We start from the raw sequence: 19,416 nt of genomic DNA, 5'->3' as shown, positions 1-19,416 counted from the left end.
ATGAAATCGTCTTGCCCCTTTTGCAGCAAGCGGTACAGCTCCTCCGCGAACTTCGATAAACATCTTCGAACTACACATCCATTTGAAGCAGATGAATGGCTGGGAAACCAATTTTTACTCCTGGAGCGCGATCAAGAGGCACCCGATGACACTCACGACAGCCCGGAAGGCATTCACGATTCCTATTCAGATGCCTATGACGACTCGGATAGTTCGGAGAGCAACAGTATCAATTATCATGACCAAGATCCCGATAATAATTCAGATCTGGAATCCGAATCATATTTTATGATGGAAGAGACAGATGGAGATGCAAATAGGCATGAGGCAGCGAAAACGATTTACGAGGGTGCTGGGGAGCGTCTCTACCGCTCGGAGGACTACGACGAATGCTCACAAAACCTTCTCCGATACCCGTGGCACCCATTCAACTCAGCATACGAGTTTAGAATGGCACGTTATTTCATACTGTCGAAGGCCTCACAAGGAAATATCGACAGTTTCTTTCTACACGCTCCGTCAAGCAGTGGCGAATGCTCCTACAGGACTGGGCGAGGTTTTATAAAGAGGTTGGACGAAATGAATGACATATTGGGAAAGGCGAGCTGGCATCATTCGGAGGTGGATATTGGGGGAGAGAAAATCCCTTACTATTACCGGGATCCAATGGTAATTGTGCGATATCTTCTAGGCCAACGGGCCTTTCGGGAGTCATTGGTGTACGCGCCAGTGGTAGAGCATAATGAATCTGGCGAGAGAATGTACGGGGAAATGCATACGGGAGATTGGTGGTGGGAGACGCAGGTCTGGTAAGCCTCACAAGTGCTCTAGAGGCAGTCGCTAATGCTTTCTGGACAGAATACCTTACCGGAGGGGTCGACTGTGGTACCAATTATATGCGCGTCAGATGGCACACATTTGACAAATTTTAGTGGGGACAAGAAAGCCTGGCCAATCTATCTTACCATCGGGAACATCAAGTCATCGGTCCGGAGCAAGCCCACCGGGCATTCGTTAATTCTCCTAGGGCTACTGCCAGTCCCACCTAAGCTCGGGAAGAACTCACTCGCTAATTCCGCTTTACGACGTCAGAGTCAAATGGCGCTGCATCGCGCCCTTGGGGAGATCTTTCAGAGCATTCGGGAGTGCTCTCAGGAAGGCGAGCTAATCGCATGCGCCGACGGGTACGAACGTCTATGCTTTCCGGTGTTGTCGGGTTGGATCGCTGATCAACCTGAGCATTCAAACTTACAAAATATTAGTACTAGCTCTTGTCCAAGATGCGAGGTGGAATTCCACAGTCTTGGGAGCACTCGCCGGAGCCCTACGCGCGATCACGAGGATTACCGGGAGAGGGTAAAGCTATTCAGGGAGAACCCGGGAAACCTGGGACCGGTGGAATACCTTGTCGCGAGATCAGTAAAGACACTCTTCAATGCTTTCTGGGGTATGCTGAGGGTTAATCCATACGATCTCAACAAACCGGACATTCTGCACAATATCTACCTAGGGATGTTGAAGCACATGATGGAGTGGGTTCAGGCTTTCTTGAAGAAGCACAATCGATTGGAGGAATTTGACAAGGCTTGGGCCTCGATTGCGCCTTACCCTGGACTGGCAGTACCGAACAAGGCATATCGTGCCACAACCCAATGGCAAGGGAAGGAGATGAGAAATCTGGGGCAGGTCGTTCTTGGAGCACTCGCGGCTGCTTTGAGAAACCCGGGGGTGGCTGTCAGGGGCGACTTCGCAAAGGCATTGAAATGTGTACGAGGCTTAATCGACTTCCACTTAATGGCGCAGTATGGGAGTCATACGACGAGCACACTGAATTACATGGAGAGCTATCTCGAGGATTTCCATAAGCACAAGGATATCTTTTTAGAATTCCGGGCGTACAAGAGGACGGTTAAGGATGCGAGAGATCGGACAAAAGCTGTGAAGACCTCAGGCTCCCAGAGCGCTCAGCGAGGTTTGGAGGAGATTCGCGAGATACGGGAAAGGTCTCACTTCAACTTCATCAAATTGCACGTGTTAACGCACTATCGGGAACATGTCGAGCGCTTTGGGAGCATTCCCCAGTACTCCACCGACATCAGCGAACTCGCCCATGTACGTCAGATAAAAGAGGCATACAGAGCATCCAACAAGGTCGATGCTGCAACGCAGATACTGGACTATGGGGGGCGGCGGTTGGCGTTAGAGATTCGAATGCTGAATCTGAAAGACATTGTTGGAGGTCCTGAGAGCACTGACGACATCCTTTGGAGCCATCGAGATAACCTGAAGGAGTTACTTGAGATTTTTAAAATCGAAGACCGGAAAAAAACACCAAATGAACGATCCATAGTAGAAGGCCGACTGCCTCTAAGGCGTCTTTGCAACCCCTCCACGAAATCGGAAAGACTTTTCAATATTGCGGATGGACTGCAAATAAGCCATACCACGTTATATCGCCTGATAAAGGAGTATGCAGAGGATGCGGGATGCTCTCAAAGCTTTGCCGGAAGCTCTGAGAGCATTTTAGAGCGCCGGGTGGAGATGTTCACATGTTTGCAGGTTCCGATACCAATCTTCCAAAGACCTGAGGTGTACGAGGTTCACAATATCAGGTGTACGGGAAACGCGGCTTTTAGGAAAGGGAAAATAAGAAAGGATTGGGTATGAGTGTCGGTAGCATCCTCAGAGGAGTGGGGAGTGTTTCGGGGACGCTTACCAGGACGTGTCGAGGCTTTGTTCAAGCTGCGGGACAGTGGGGGGCGAGCACATAGACTATGTATAGTGGAGCTACTCGAGGCAAAGGATCCTGGTATCGCTGATAGCTCACATGGGCTCCTGAAGGTTTGTAGGAGGAGGAGGAAGAGAATGTGGGTCGTTAATATTCGGAGTATATTGGGAAAGGCCCATTTGTTTGAGGTGGAGACTGGTAATTGGTTGGTAAATACTAGGATAGACTTGCGTACGTGGAATGAATTTAGTTGAATACTTGTAAAGCCGTGAGGGCATTCTTGAGTGCTCTAGGAACGTTAGACCCAATTGGACTCTCTAATTCAAAATTCGTGTCGTTCTGCTATGCATGCGGATTGGAAGAAGGAGGTAAAGTTTCGGCCGCTCAGTATCTGAGTCTGGCTATCCAGCAAGCTCGCTCCAGGAGGTCAATGCCAGTCCATGTTTGCTGCTTATGCATGGACATTGAGCTTTTCAGACGAGCCGTACCATGGCCTCAACCTCAAGGCTAATTATGCCTTTCACGAATCGACAGAAACATACACGTCCATCAAAGGTTGGGTAGTCGTCACCAGTATACAGGACAGTGCTCGTATCAGTATCCCGCGACTGACCGTACAGCGGCGTTGAGGATACCCACGTTAGATATCTTTTGAGGGACTGGTGCGGCCTTCCTATCCTTTGAGGACGGTGTATCAATCCAAAGGAGCCCAAGTGAGGGTTGACTCACCTTGAGTGGGTATGACGAATGCCTCAGCTCTGTGAGCACTGGTGAGTGCTCTGGGAGCACTCGCGGAAGCCCTCGCGGGAGCGTTCGCGGGAGCGTTCGCGGGAGCATTCGCGGGAGCATTCGCGGTGCCGTGAGAGCATTCGCGGTGCCGTGAGAGCATTCGCCGTGCCGTGAGAGCATTCGTCGTGCCGTGAGAGCATTCAAGAAAACTGTGAGAGCATTGGGAAGTGCTCGCGTGTACTACTGACGTAATCAAAAGAAGCAAAAGTTCCTAGGTGCTGTGGGCGGAGTCACTCCATCCTAGCGTCTCCGGAGGGGGAGGGAATCTCATGGCGGCCCAGGCGACCAGAGCATTGGCGAGTGCCCTCCGGACGTGAGCCATATCTCCTGGCGGTCCCAGAGAGTGGGACGGTCCTGCGGCGGAGCCTGGCGCGAAGGTTGTACTCTGGCGGTGCCGGACGCGCTGGGCACTCGTGGCGCAGAATGCCCGCCAGGACGTAGGGGCTGCGCCCTGGGTAATAGGCGAGCTTGCTGATGTAGGATCAGCCGAAAACTTAACAACATTTTTTCATTTTCAATTTTAGGAGTTACAGGTGGATTTCGGCAGTTACCGACACCTTCAAATGTTGCTATAACAGGACGAGTATATCATCAGTTATTGGATGCAAACCAAGGGCAACATTCAATTCGATGGTTCCTTCACGATGAGGATTCAAGAGACTCACTAGCTCTTGAGCTTGGTGTACCCTCCTCCCTAGTTAACAGCTTTCGAAAACTATTAGAAGATAACAATCCTTTTGTTTACCATCTCCGAGCAGCATTTACCACTGCAATAGATACTCCACTTGCACTAGAGTTATATACACCAACAAGTGGTGGAGAATTTGCTGCGATTATACATGCCAACAATATACAAAAAGTCTACCCTCGGAGTGTATTAGTTTATAACAATATCCTCGATCGTCCAAAAGCTATCAGTATATTAAGTCCCCTTTACGAGCCATTACAATATCCTGTTTTCTTTCCTCATGGTACACCTGGTTGGGACTGCAAATCCGATATCAGTCAAATTCGATGGTATAGAGCCAGACTCACAACAGAGAACCGATTTCTGAAGTTTGGTAGATTGTGTGGAGAATACTTGGTGGATATGTACTCGAGAGTAGAAGATGAAAGATTGGACTATATACGAAAAGGGCGAGAGAGACAATACATTCAGCAATCTGCAAATGCAGAGGCAGAAGAAGATTTACCTATCGAGAAAGGCACGACACTACCCAACTCTTTCCTAGGTTCCCGAGCATGGGCATCGAATGAGGTTGCCGACTCTCTTGCTATCTGTCGGTCAAGAGGCAAACCCTCCTTTTTTATCACGATTACAACAAATCCTAACTGGCCAGAAATTAAAGAACGATTGAATCCAGGACAGAATGCTTCAGATATACCAATTATTGTTTGTCGTGTATTTAAAGCAAAGCTAGAGAATGCTATTGCCAAAATTCGGAGCCATTTAGGGACAATAGTTTACATTGTTCGGGTAATAGAATTTCAAAAGAGGGGGTTACCACATGCACATGTTGTTATTAAAGTGAGATAATCGAAACCCCAATTGAGGTTGATGCTAAATATTTTTAGGTGAATCCCGAGTTACCTTTCTCAGCTATTGATTCCATTGTCTCCGCCGAAGTACCGACAGAAGAGGAAGATGCTGTCCTACGAGAATTGGTTCTACGATTCAATCAACACCCCCAAACACATTTAAATTCTCCCAACAGTCGGTGTAACAAAAATGGATACTGTATTTGGGGATACCCACAAGCGATTCGGGAAACTACAGAGCTTAATCAATATGGTCGAGTACAGTATAGAAGAAGAAAGGAAGAGGATCGATGGATAGCATCGTATATGCCATTTCTTACTAAGCTACTAGAATGTCATGTTAATGTCGATATATGTTTTACGGTTAATATTTTCATGTATCTGTATAAATATTTATTTAAAGGACCCGATCGAACATTATTTTCTTTCAATTTTGAAGGACAGCAGGAGGTTGACGAGATTAATGACTATATCAATGCGAGATATCTGTCTGCCTCGGAGGCAGCATGGAGGATCCTGCAATACCATATAACAGATCGATCGCCTGCAGTCAAATCGCTCACAGTTCATCTACCTGGAAGAAACATGCATCAAATGTATCGAAAGGATGGTGGAGAATCTACAGCATCGACTTTGCTTAGATATTTCTCTAGGCCCCGAGATACAGTTTTTCAAGATTTGACTTATATGCAATACTACGAGAAGTGGATTCTGTACTGGAAGTCGTCAACCACTTTCAAAGATACCGATTTCCTTGAAGAAATATGCAATAGTTATCCACAGTTTATTGTAAGAGCTAGGAGAAGGAATGAAGCAATTGCCCGAATCGATACAGTCTCCCCGAGAACTGGAGAATTATTCTACCTGCGAGCTCTCCTACTTCATGGATCAGCTTATTGTTTCGAGGACCTAAAAATTGTCAATCAAATTACATACTCAACATTCCAAGAGGCAGCAGCAGCATTAGGTCTCTTCGAAAATCAGTCGGAGGGGAAAGAAATTATGGCAGAAGCTGTCCAAAGCTTTTGCAGTCCTAAACAGCTACGATTCCTGTTTGCACATCTCCTGATGAATATTCCAGTGGCAGCTATTGAATTGTTCGAGGAATATCAGGAGGCTCTCTCGGCAGATTATTTTGACCAATATGATTCCCCGATAATGGTTATGAATAAATGTTTGGAGGGGATTGCAAGACATTTGGCTGCTCAAGGTAGTAGGTTGACTGATTTTGGGTTACCCCAATCTCAAAACCTCACAGATGAAATATCCATTGAGACTCTTGCATTTGATCATCGTAGTATCGAACTTACTGAGATGGCAATATTATCACGGGAACAGTTATTACCCCAACAGATGGATGCTTTTGATACTATCATGAATAATATCGATAAAATAGCAATCGGGGAGATTCCTGAACATACATGTTTTTTTCTGGATGGAAAAGCTGGTCGGGGCAAAACATATGTTGTAAATACGATCGTAAATTATCTAAGAGGGCAAGGAGATATTGTTGTTATTACTGGTTCGACAGCTTTGAGTGTTACACTATATGAGAGAGGTCGTACTGCACATTCTGCATTTGGTATTCCTGTCGTTGAGGTAAAGCTATCCTATGAGAAGGTTTTAGTAAAAACAGTCATTGACATTACGATATTAGAATAATATGGAGCTACAATCGACTTTGAGTATCAGATCAGATCGGGCGAAATTACTATCGAAGTCAAGCTTGATTATATGGGAGGAGATGCCTATGGCCAACAAAGCAGCAATTGAATGTGCAGATGAGTTCTTGCAACTCGTGCTTGCCAACGACAAACCATTTGGTGGCAAAGTATTTCTTGGCTTAGGTGACTTTCGACAGGTAGCACCAGTGGTTAAATCTGCAGGACCAACAGCTACACTCGAAGCATCTATACGATCATCCTATCTTTGGAAACAATTCAAAATTTTACGATTGGATACACCTATAAGAAATGGCTCTGATTTAGAATATGCCGAGTGGGTAGACAAAATTGGAGATGGTTGTCAAGAATCAAATGAATCATTTGTCAATCTGGATTTAATTGCGTCTTTGAACTCAATCGAGGAGGCAATTGACTTTCTATTTCCAACAGAAGTATTGCAAAATCCAGCGATTGTTTCCCATCGTGCTTTTCTTAGTCCTTTGAATATCAATGTAGATCAATTTAACCTTGCGATTCTCGAAAGATTCCCGACAATGTAGGGTATGTATATTTATTTTCCTTAATATTAAAAATTACAATATACTGATACATTATTTATTACAGAAAGAACATACTACAGCCAAGATTGCATCAAAGAAGATCCTAATTTCACATCCCCGACTACCAACATTCTACCATCGGGGGAGATTCTAGATTTTCTATCTATGTTGAAGGAGCCTGGTGTACCTACACACAAATTGGTTTTGAAGGTCGGGTGTGTTTGTTCGATTATGCGAAATCTATCACTGGAGAATGGCTTGGTTAAGAATTCCCGAGTAGTTATTAAAGAGCTATATGAAAGCTTTGTCAAAGTTGAATTGATATCTACTGCAGATAATATTCGACGAGATACAACTGTTTTCTGCCTCCCCCGAATCGTATTTGAGTTTCAACCAAAATATTGCTCTTGGACAGTACAGAGAAGACAATTTCCTTTACGACTAGCATACTCAACAACCTTCAATAGTTGTCAAGGCTTAACACTCGATAGAGCTGTCATCGATCTCAGAACTCCTGTATTTGCACATGGTCAACTGTATACGAGTGTTTCCCGAGTCAGAAATAGAGACCATATTAGGTGTTTATTGGATCATGATATTTCAGTTATTGATATCGGGGATAAAAACAAAGTTAAAAATATTGTATATAGAAGTCTTTTGTTATAAAATTTTATTTCCTTATTTTTTTTATTTTTAAAACAATTTTTTAAAACTATCGGTACTTAATACAGGAGTGGAGATTTTCAGTAACAACAATAATAACAATATATAATATAGGAAATAACAATTTATTCCTCCTCAGAATCATCGGACTCAACCAAAATAGCCTCAACATTATCGGCAGTAATTTGTTCCTGTTGATATTTTTCCCACAACTTTACCAATCGGACAGGAGTGACAATACTCATACCAATTTGATGGGAATCAGACTCATCGGTAGGGCCTTTTACTGATAAAGTAGTACCATGAAAGTCAGTCGGCTTCCAAACTACCACTGAATTGGCTGACTGTTTGATTCTGATTCCATAATCGGCAATGAAGAAGTGACCCCCCTCCTCGGATCCATATGTCCTAGCTGTAGTCCAGAACAATGCATACTTATGAGGGCACTTTTCATTATGAGTACCCCTATAATTAATTAGTAACAATGAAATATAAGTACTCGGAGTGACTATTAGCTTGCATAATTATATGCCATAAATCCAGAAGGAGGTGCCATCGGAACACAGTCAAACTCAATGTCATCGGCTCCCACCCTCACAGTATAGTTCCCCAAGATTTGAGAAGTAGCCCTGTCTTTAGCAGCATAATTCATTCTCGGAATTAGGGTAGAATTGCAAAACCCAGTTATATCCTCAATAATCGGCTTCGGCAATCTACCCTTACTCATGTTCCAAAGAAGAGCAAAAATATAGCTGCCCAAGTGCTCAAAGTCTTCCAATCGGTTTTTCTTGGAAGTGATATTTCTAACCCAATCGAAACTGGCTTTGCTTCTGGAACCAGCTGAATATCCCATTTGACAAAGTTTGCCAGTATCTTCAAGCTAAAAAATAATTAGCAATCGCAATAGTAAAATTTGGAAAGAAATAATACTTACTCGGACTGATTTCCTGACCTAACATTCCTTGATAATAATCTCATTGACCCAATCTAGAGTTTCTTTCTTGCCCTCGGCCATCCAATTCCTAGCAACCAATCCAACAATTTCTTTGGTGTTGGAATCAACAAAAATGTAGTTTTGGTCTTCGGCAACATCTAGTTGTAGATATTGTGGTTCCAAAAGTAGCATCGGTGGTACTTTTAGCCTTTTGTCCTTCAGCTTATCAAGCTGGAGGTGATCATGCCAAATGTCATGGATTTGCTCGGACTCATACACCCAATTACTGAGTGGAGGGTAAGGTGTTTGATATCGGGTTACTTCCACAATCGTAAACTTTTCCAAATATTTGTCTCTACTTGCATCGTCCTCCTTGAGGTTATACACCTGCACAAACAAAGCTTTGATTCTTTTAATTCTTTCCTTCTCCTGCTGTAACGGGGGCAGCCTATCTATGTATCGCTAGAATCCAATAGAATAGATGCGGCCGTGCAAGATAGAAATCAGGTGCAGATTTATTCAAAGATACTATCGCTAGAACTCAATAATCTTTAAGGGCTCTGCTACCGATAATGGTCTACTCGAAGATGAGGATCAGGTCAGTTGGGCGGGAATGATCCTGAGTACTTATACTCCAAAGGATTCTATTCTCTGCTCCTACTTCCTTACTAAGTTCCGGTGCTGCCTCCTAGTGGAAGGGAAGCAATACCATCGCTACCCCACTTCTCTCTAAGCGTCAGCGAGTGCTTCCGATTCCGAAGGCAACCACCCTTAGTCAAAGCCTTTGTAACACCTGCAGCCTTTGTTGCCACACAACTAGGGGCCTGCATGAATGAGCTGCCGCTCAGGTGTAAGCTTAATCATTGCTGTAGAGCTTCCGCTTATTGTAGACTTCCCAGGCATAGTCTCTTCCACTACTGGCGGACTTCCAATGCTCAGAGGATGTGGAGGATCGCTGAGCACTCAGAGCTTCACTCTGGCTAGCCTTCTAATCATTGGCGAGGCACAGACTCGTCAGTCATTGCTCCCATGAGTAGATCCTCTTCCTAGCGCTCAGAATGTAGTTACTCTGACAGTTGGTAGCTAACCACACTGCCGGTACTTGCATGTCACTGTGCAACTGGCTTCTAACAATAACTCTCAGCATGTAACCGGGCCCTGTGTGTACTCATACACCAGACAGTTGAAATGGCTCCGTTACACCTGCTTCCTCTGCTTCATCGCTTCTCTTAGCTCTGCATGGCAATTCGGCTCCTTCATTTGTTTGGGGTGGTTGAGGAAAGCTGCAATATCATTGAAAATGCCATCGTTAACTCCATCGGCAATATTACAGAACTCTCTCTTAATAGAAGAAACAAGAGAATCAATATTATTATCTCTGATTTTCTGCAGAAGAGAGGGCTTGCTAGCTATATAGATAGCAATTTCATTGATGGCTTTTTTGTATGCTTTGGGAGGTGGTATTCTTTTGCATCGGATAGGAGGCATTTTTGTGGATCGGATAGGAGAAATTTTTGTGGATCGGATAGGAGGAATTTTTGTGGATCGGGTTTGTAGAAGCTGTAGTGAGTCAGGTAGTAATCAGAATTTTAGGGGAATAGACAACAACAACAACAACAAGTGATTGTAAACTTAAGTATAGAAGGATATCAAGGGCAAAGCACCAAAATATCCGGTTTTCTATCTTATTTGAACTCTCTCTTATGTGTTGTGTGTTTGAACTCGCAAGCGAAGGGTGTTGTGAAAGGAAAAAGGGAAAGAGGGGAAACCCAACGACAGCGACGCGCCCAAATATTAGCAGCCTTACCCTACCTGAACCAGCACTCAGCACCCGCTTGCAGCACCCACTAGCAGCACCCACTCGCAGCACCGGTGTCGCCCAGCACCCGCTCGCAGCACCCGCTATCAGTACCCGCTCGCAGTACCCGTGTCACCCAAGACCCGCTCGCAGCACCCGCTCTCAACACCCGCTCGCAGCACCCGTGTCACCCAGCACCCGCTCGCAGCACCGGTGTCACCCAGCACCCGCTCGCAGCACCCGCGTCACCCCAGAACCCGCTTCCAGCACCTCGCGCCTACCACCTCCCATCGCCTGATTCATGTCTGCGCCTGATTCCTGTCTGCGCCTGCACCCCTACTTACGCCCGCGCCAGTGCTCGAAACGGTGCTCGAAACGGTGCTAGGTGCGGTGCTAGGTGCGGTGCTAGCTGCGGTGCTAGGTGCGGTGCTAGCTGCGGTGCTAGGTGCGGTGCTAGGTGCGGTGCTAGGTGCGGTGCTCGTCCAGGTGTCGATTTGGAGTCTAAATAGGTGTCGAATTGGGAGTCTATATAGACGTTAGCATATGTGTCAATATGGAGGCAGGTAGGAGGGGCGTCGGTCGAGGTAGAGGTAGAGGTAGAGGCAGATATGGAGGTGAAGGTAGAGGTAGAGGTAGAGGTAGAGGTAGAGGTAGAGGCAGAGGTGGAGGCGAGCTGATTTCATTGTCCTAACCGGCCGAAGGCCGGAAACCACTTGTATAAAGGTAAGATTGCACAAGATACATATAAAGGCCTGTCCACTACATGTAAATGTATTTTTTTAGCTAGCAAGTTCAAGATCTGGGGAACGCAGATGATTCAGTCCACTAACTATGAAGAGTGGGACCCTTAAAAATAATAGTCTAAGGATTTCATTTGTGTCTCCCAGATCCCGAACGTACCTACACCCAATCTGATTTTCCCTCAAAAAAAAAAAAAAAATTGTAAAACTGAATTTTTGTGCCTGTCAGTCGAAATCCTGCCATACTTTCGGTATGGTTACACCAGCCCCAATCCTAAATGAGTCAGGCAATATTGCTGGTAAGTGGAGCCACACCCCACCCCGCCAAAATTGGCGACTTATAAAAACCACTCCCACAGAATTCTCACAGCCCCAAACAAAATGGACCTTCAAAAAACACAAAAGCCGATACATAACTTTGACTTTGCCGGCGACTCCTCAGATGATGAAGATGGGGTTGAAGGCGGTCCCTTGAACCCCGAAGCCGAGGACCTAGTGGATCGATGCAGCGAGCTTTTAGATGAAGTAGAAGCATTTCAGAAGAGCTTACGGAGGAATAAGCTCGAGAAGGGGGTGGAGCTACGGCATTTTCAAACTGCGGTTAAGAGCGAGTTAAGAGGATTGCAGTCGGTAAGCTATTTGCTGTCCTCGCAAAAAGTGAGCAAATTCGACTAACATGCGACTAGCTTACCTTTGAGGCGCCAACTTCGTCAAAAATTAGGCATTCGCTAAGAAGCTCTAACCTATCATATTTGGAGACTGTGTGGTTAGCTGCAAAGTCAACGACAGGTATCAAGGGCCTTACTAAGAGCTTTACCATCACGGAGCCTGGGGAACTGTTAGGAGATAGTGAAAAGAGGGGAAGGCGAAAAAAGTCATCGGTTTCAGTGGACGTTGTTGCGCAGAATGGGTTACAGTGGTAAATACATGTATTGGACCTGGATTAAGTGCAAGAATAATCATTGACACCGTTTTTTAGGATAAAGGTTTCTACAATAACGAATTCTCGAGTCCTTCATGAGATCGCAAAAGCTGGATGGGAGGAATCGACATCTCCCTACGATTCTGAATCCGAAACCGAAGATACCCCCGGTCACGATCAGGAGGAAAATACGCAGCTAGCCACCTCTTCACTATCTCTCATAAAGATGTCGAAGCTTATGCACAAAGCAGCGGAACAAACACGGATTCAGTACCTTCATCCTACAGTTCTTTTCTTCCTCCCGAACATACACCCTTCCCCTTCTACACCAGAGATAGATACCTTCCTCTCCGCCCTCCTTGCAACCGGCGCGCGCATCCAGTGCGGACCCGACCTAGATCTGATATCTCCAAAGCCAAGTCTTGAAACAATGCTTCAAAGTCTCGAATTAACTGAATCACGCCGCTACGAGAACTTTTCGGATGTTCTTAATATCGACTGTACCATTCTTTTAGCTCTCATATCCGACATTTCTAACGCGACTGTTGCTGTCGAACCTCGGTTTCATCCGGCGATTCTCCGACAACTGGAATTTGAGAAGGAGTTAGCACTACTACCAAATCTATTGTGGCCCGCATTGCGTGGGAGGAGAATGGTGTGCACAAATACGGCAAGGGAGAGATTTGAAGAGATTGTGGAGATTATTGGGAGTGAAAATGAGAAGTTGAGGGCAGAACTGATATTAGATACTAGAAGGAAAAACAAGAGAGGGCAAAGTGCAGGGAAAGATCAGTACTACTATGACGAAGACCATATGGAGCCGGCAAAGCCACAGGAAAGTCCCGCATCACGGCTAAAAAGGTTTCAGGAGGTATCGATACATACAGTTCCGGAAGATATACTATTTCCCATTGTAACACTTCCGGAATGGGAATCAGAGGAATTGCTAGAACACAGTGAAGAGAAGGAGTGCATGACGAGAGTCTCAAAGAAGCTCTCACAGGTTAATAGAAGTGTGTTTATGATGGGGTGGGAGAAGGGTTATACCACTGTCACAAGTAATAGGACGGTTGCGAAGTTGATTGAGGGGCAGGTAGGGGATGGGGAGAAGGGTCCGGATTTGTTCGTGCTGGACACGGCGAGGAGTCTAGTAGGGAAAGCAAAGAGGATTGAGAAGAAGGACCTGGAGTAAGGTGTGATGAATCGCAGCATGACAACATCTCAGTCTAGCAAAATTATGAGATATTAAAGGGACGGACTAGCATATCTGATCGCTTCCATACTTAAGAACAATACTCTTGCGATGATAACAGTCTCCTGATCTATTCTTCCAATTCAACTCAGGAATAGTCATGCGATCGAGTGATATCGCATGATTGGACATACACACAACCCGAGAATGCCAAGAGCTCGCACCCATTGAAACAGATTACAAGGAATAGTGTACATGTATCTATTTATAAATACCTGGATTGTGCCTCCTTAAGCGTCAGAAATCTAGCATCTATGCCGCGGCGAGGAGTTTTTGTGGCGCGAATGTGCGAATGAATATGTAAGCACGAATAGCGTCTTAAAGAACTTCTGGATGCAGCTGTTCTCCTTTGCGGGTCTCACGGAGTGCATTTGATTGTTTTATCAACCCAAATTTAAATATGCTTAGGCTGCTTTGGGGCGGGAAACGCCAAGAATGGTTCCGTATCTAGACAGCACAGCCACTCTTACAAAGGCGTTGTTGTCTTCAATCCCAAGGTGCATGACAAAGACCCCCCCCCCCCCCCCCCCCATGGCGCAGCAGTTCCATACATACGCAACAGCCGCAAGACATTCTTCGTAGAAGTCGTAGTGTGCAGCCCATCCCGTCGTTCCACCCAGCTGTCAGTTAACAAGTTCTATGTACAGCAATCTTCCAGAAAACTCACCAACAGAAACCCCTAAGCACAGATAGCTCTACCTACGCACATTCCACGTGTCGACTTTAACCTACTCCTCCCAACGTTAAATCCTCATTAACAAAGTCTCTCACCCCAACCCGTGGTTGTTCTGTTCTCAATACCTACAGGATGCGTGGCTGGCTGCAAGCTGCGCTGCTTGCGGTTTCGACAACCGCTGGTATTGCGTTGGCGAACGAATATCCTATGGTACCTTCCCCTTGCACCACTCGTTTATTACCGTCCTCCAGAGAATAGGTAAATTCAGATTGCTAACCGAAGCTTCCCTCGCTCCTGTAGACATCTGATGGCGATCAGCAACAATGTTCCGGAATGTACAACAAAAAGGCTTGGGGCGGGAACCTCGATCCCGCAATAACAGTCAAATTCAGCCCACATCACGACGACGACCATGTGGTATCCTTGATTATCTTTGAATTTAGAGACGAAGGCTTTCTAGGGAGATATCCAAGTGAGGATTCTTTTGATGTTTGTAGCTCCTGCGCTTGCGCACTCCTGATTTTGTTTCCCTGGTCCTTCTTCTTTAGGCAGCATTGGCATTGGCATTGCTGGGAGCTTACGTGTTATATCTTCACTTAGAAAAAATACATTTGCAACGACGAAAATGTAAAGGCAGACCTTTGTAATTCCACTGATATCGGTAAATTTATCCTCGAAGCGGGCACAAACAAGAGCTCTACTGGCAGCATCTACAATACTGCGATCAACTTGAAAAAGGTTGAGCCGATTTATTACCCTATTAAGAGGACCGGTTATTACTGTGTTTGGGCAAACCCGTATTATCCCGTGGATGTTCAGTATGATGCGGTTGTTACGTTCCAGAATTCGTATGGTGAATTGCCAGCAGCTCAGATCGCCAAACTCCCGTTCTACGGTGGATTAACGATTGTCTATGCGGTCATTGGGGCTCTATGGGGGTTTTTGTATTTTCAACATAGACAGGATATCCGTGAGTACACGAGGTTTTTTTTTACGGATTTGGGTTATTTCGTTGACTAATATGCAATAGTTCCGGTGCAAAATTACATTACGGCAATTGTCATTTTCCTAATAGTGGAAATGCTCATCACATGGGCTTTTTACGATTATATGAATGTTCACGGCTCCAATACTGCCTCAAAGGTCTTGATGATCATTGTCGCCGTTCTTAATGCTGCCCGTAATTCGTTCTCATTCTTCCTGTTGCTCATTGTTTGTATGGGTTATGGCGTTGTTAAGTAAGCTCCCGTGCACTAGGCCGTAATTTGAGACCCTACTAATTTACCCCGCCAGGCCTTCTCTCGGACCCCTCATGAAATATGTCCGCATCCTCGCTCTCTTGCATTTCCTTTTTGGAGTTGTCTATGCCGTTGCTTCCCTTACAATCACCCCCGATTCCGCCGGTCCTCTCGTGATGCTCGTCATCTTGCCTCTTGCGGCATCATTAACCGCATTTTATATCTGGACTCTCAATTCTTTGAAGCTTACAATGAAAGAACTTCTCGAGCGAAAACAAAACGTAAAGCTCCTCATGTACAAGCGCCTCTGGTGGGTTCTACTAAGCAGTATCGTTGTAATCTTCGGGTTTTTCTTTTTGAACAGTCTTACGTTTGCTGGGCACGGAAGCCCTGATTTCATCCCAAGTCATTGGAAGACCCGCTGGTTTGTATTGGATGGGTGGTTGAATTTGGTATATCTTGTCGATATCAGTGTCATTGCCTATTTGTGGCGTCCTACTGCCAACAATCGCCGTTTCGCCATGTCCGAAGAGCTCGCGCAGGATGATGACGGTTTCGAGATTGCCTCATTAGCTGATTCCGAAGATGAGAGGGATGAGGAGCAAGGTCGAGTAAGGAACAACACAACCGGGAATGGGGCCACAGCTCCAGATGCTGGGAGGACCCAAGGTCTTGCACCCACAGCGCAGCCGCAGCACGGGAGAAGGAGTATGGATAGGGGGCGTGATAGTGTGGAAGAGACAATGTTCAGCGTAGGGGGTGAAATGGACGATGAGTGGAGTGATGACGACGACGACGGCAAAAGGCTCACTGGCCGAAAGGCGGATTAGTTTGGAGCCGTAAAACGGGGGAAATATTCTGTTTTTATTTCTACGTGCCAGGGTCACATTAATAATACTGTGTTTTGGTGGATCCAGATCTTTCGTGATTTGGTGAAATGGCAATGGTAGGGGCGTGTGGGTGGGGTTAGCGTCTCGATTTCAGGGTTTACGAGTATCTTTATTTTCATTGTTATTTTTGTTTCCTAAAGGGTCTAAAGAGGATGGGGCTTCTTTTCTTTTTTGTCATAAGATATTCATGAATTTTCTTCTCTTATTCCTCCTTTTCCCAGCTCTCTCGTTCCTTCGGGATACATGATGTCTATAGGTCCTCCAAAATTAAGAGAATGGAAAACAACAATCGAGTGATATTTGGTGATTGTAAGAACGTAGGGGTTATAAAATGACCGGCACCAACCCTCAGAGGAATTGTCTACTGGGAAGTATACTACATTTATTTTGTAAACTTGTTTAAATACTCGCCCGTCTACTGTCAATCTCCATCTCGGCCATCTATAATAGAAATTATGGATCAGCCACAAGTACCGAGAGAAATCATCACCAAACTAAATGACCAGCTGTAGCTAGGAGATGCGGTTATAGCATCTCCTACCTTCAGAAGTACAACCCAAGGAACAGGTTCTTTTTGTGTAATAGATAAGTAAAAACCTCCCATTGTATTTATCTCCCGACAAGTACCAGAAGATGTTAGACCTTTTGATACGGTTCGTCCCGTTAGACGAGGTAGACGAGATCAGAAAGCTTAACAGCTCCTTCCCTCGACGTCGTCCAGGTAACAGGTAACTTTTATTAACTTACTTAGAGGCCCCAAAAAAGAAGAAGCACCTATTGTACTTGTCTTACAATAAGTACCCGGAGATGTCATCTAGTAACTCTGAATAGCAAATGCCGCATCAAGATCCCTAATGGCATCTCTAGCCCTCGGCATCGCTCAGGGAACAGGTAACTCCCCCGACTCGCTCTCCCACGACTCGCTCTCCCACTTTATAAATCGCTCTCTCAGAACCTATCATACTTGTCTTGAAACAAGTGCCCGGAGATGTCAACAAGTGATTCCGAATCGGAAATGATCAGATTCCTTGGAACGTCCCTAAACCTCTCGGCATCGCCTAGGAAATAGGTAGATATATATGCATGTAGAAAAGAACCCCCTCCCATAGTACTTGTCACTCAACAAGCACCGGGAGATGTTAAGCCATTTGGTCTTCATGCGCTATGAAGATCAAAAGGCTTAACACCTCCCGCCCTCGGCAGCGCCCAGGGGACAGGGAGTTCAATCCTTCTTGCGCCCCAAAAGAGAAAAAAACACATATCATACTTGTCTCGCAACAAGTACCAGGAGATGTCCTATATGATAACGCTGTCCGGTTCGGTCACGAGTATCTTTAGACAACTCCTGCCCTCGGCATCGCCCAGAGAATAAGTGAGTTCTAAGAAGGGGCGGGCAACAAAGAAAGAAGAGGGAAAAAAACAATTTGGTCCCTGGGCGGCGCCTAGAGACCAACAGGTCGCCAGCAGATACGTACCCTGGGGGGACTGTATGTTCCGGGCAACCTGATCTGTTTTTTCTTCTTTCTTTTTTTTTGTGGCCTGCTGCTCTGTGTTATTATTATTGTGTTTTTTGAAGGCGGGGGATTGATTCTTGGGAGGGGGCTGGGACTTACCTGAATTTTTGGGCCACGGACGAGAGGAAGGTTGTTGACTATTATTGGAGGTTGACGAAAAAATGACTCAAGGTTGTTGAGCGCACAGTGTTGGGGTTTTGTCGACAGAAAGGCATGTTGCTGGAGCCCATGGTCGCGGATTGTCGCATTGTTGTCGTATGGTCAGGAGAAAAAAGGGAAGAAAAAAGTCTGCAATTTTTTTTTTTAATTTCTACCCCCCACCATGCCCCAACGAGTGGGTGATTCCTATTAGGGCTGTGAGGTTTATGCCCCAAAGGTCTCTTGGGTTTGAGTTGCCCAGGCCCATGTTACTTGGCTAAGGTCCATAGAAGCACATGAACCGTTTGGGGCAGGAGTTGGCCATGTGGGTGGATTTGCGCACTGCGCGCTCACCGCCCTGCAGCGCGAAGAATGATAGAGTTCCGAGTGAGAAGCGGTGAAGAGGACAGTAGGACGATGTCAGCCTGCTTCATTCCCATAAGAATAGGCTCTATCACTAACCCTAGGTGAGGATGTAACGCTAGAGGAGAAAGATAAACCGTCGCCCTACTCACGGCGGCTTTCCCCGACTGCAACGGGAAGCTCTGCAGAGACGTCTATGTAGAGGGAGCTACGTCGAACACGCACAATGTCAGCGCGTCCCATTACCATAATAGCTAGGGACTATACTCCTTCTCGGTACTGACAATGGATACGGTACCATAACACAGAATGGAGCAATACAGAGCAGATACTTACTGGTCACTGCGAAACAACTTTGTTTTAGGGACAGATTGTTGGTTGTGGTCGATGGTAGGTGTTGTTAATAGTTGCATTGCTTAACGTGTCATTATGATGTTCTAAACAGTCTGTACCTTTCGTAGTAGAGGTAGTCTAGCCTCGACTAAACTGTATTTGTTTTTACTCATTACTAAGTTCATACATTCTCGGCTCTTCACTTTTCTGCACAAAGATCATCTTTGAAAACATAGATCGCTTGATTAATCTATCTCTATCGCATCAAACAATCAATCAACCATTTTATGGATCTATCGCATTTAGGTTGCGGTGAGAACAGGTAGGTGAAGCTAAGTACATGTACTCCAGTACCTAATTTTCTGCGGTGCGTATAACACCGGATTAGCAACACGTTATAAACCCCGCTACCGGGACACTATTCATTGATGAAGTTCTTATAGACAGCTATGGACTTGCCATAACTGTAAAGTTGCATGCAATTAATGAATTAAACAAAACAAAAAAAAGAAAGAAAAGACAGCTAGGGACAACCGCCATGCGAGTGAGTTTTCATGACTCGACCAACGAAAAAAACGGCTGGTCATAGGGTATCACTCGACTATCTTTCTTGTCCAGAGAGGCGCTGCTTGCGGTTATGGGCCTACTAGGATATCCGGATGGTATTTTGGTACA

At 45.5% G+C, this 19,416-nt stretch overlaps 4 protein-coding genes across 4 annotated transcripts; all 4 read left to right on the top strand.

The window, feature by feature from the left end:
• Positions 1-2,667, top strand: LAJ45_09757 (uncharacterized protein; the record flags this gene model as incomplete). The annotated part of the gene is made up of 2 exons (XM_046119296.1): positions 1-809; positions 933-2,667. The coding sequence occupies 2 exons, from the start codon at positions 1-3 to the stop codon at positions 2,665-2,667; spliced, it is 2,544 nt and encodes an 847-aa protein (XP_045967618.1).
• Positions 2,668-5,743: 3,076 nt separating this feature from the next.
• Positions 5,744-6,718, top strand: LAJ45_09756 (uncharacterized protein; the record flags this gene model as incomplete). The annotated part of the gene is made up of 1 exon (XM_046119295.1): positions 5,744-6,718. One exon carries the CDS (start codon positions 5,744-5,746, stop codon positions 6,716-6,718), a length of 975 nt encoding a protein of 324 aa, XP_045967617.1.
• Positions 6,719-10,580: 3,862 nt separating this feature from the next.
• On the top strand, positions 10,581-13,529 carry LAJ45_09755 (uncharacterized protein; the record flags this gene model as incomplete). Its single annotated transcript, XM_046119294.1, has 9 exons — positions 10,581-10,785; positions 10,871-11,072; positions 11,377-11,398; positions 11,536-11,571; positions 11,645-11,714; positions 11,786-12,045; positions 12,102-12,334; positions 12,395-13,060; positions 13,115-13,529. The coding sequence occupies 9 exons, from the start codon at positions 10,581-10,583 to the stop codon at positions 13,527-13,529; spliced, it is 2,109 nt and encodes a 702-aa protein (XP_045967616.1).
• An 868-nt stretch (positions 13,530-14,397) lies between these two features.
• LAJ45_09754 (uncharacterized protein) lies at positions 14,398-16,333 on the top strand (the record flags this gene model as incomplete). Its single annotated transcript, XM_046119293.1, has 5 exons — positions 14,398-14,475; positions 14,566-14,754; positions 14,866-15,235; positions 15,296-15,503; positions 15,559-16,333. The coding sequence occupies 5 exons, from the start codon at positions 14,398-14,400 to the stop codon at positions 16,331-16,333; spliced, it is 1,620 nt and encodes a 539-aa protein (XP_045967615.1).
• Between the last annotated feature and the right edge of the window lie 3,083 nt (positions 16,334-19,416).

This window comes from Morchella importuna (genome assembly GCF_003444635.1).
Source record: "Morchella importuna strain M04M26 chromosome Unknown Morimp01GS038, whole genome shotgun sequence".
NCBI classification, from domain to species: Eukaryota; Fungi; Ascomycota; class Pezizomycetes; order Pezizales; family Morchellaceae; genus Morchella; species Morchella importuna.
This window is presented reverse-complemented; position numbering and strand designations above follow the sequence as displayed.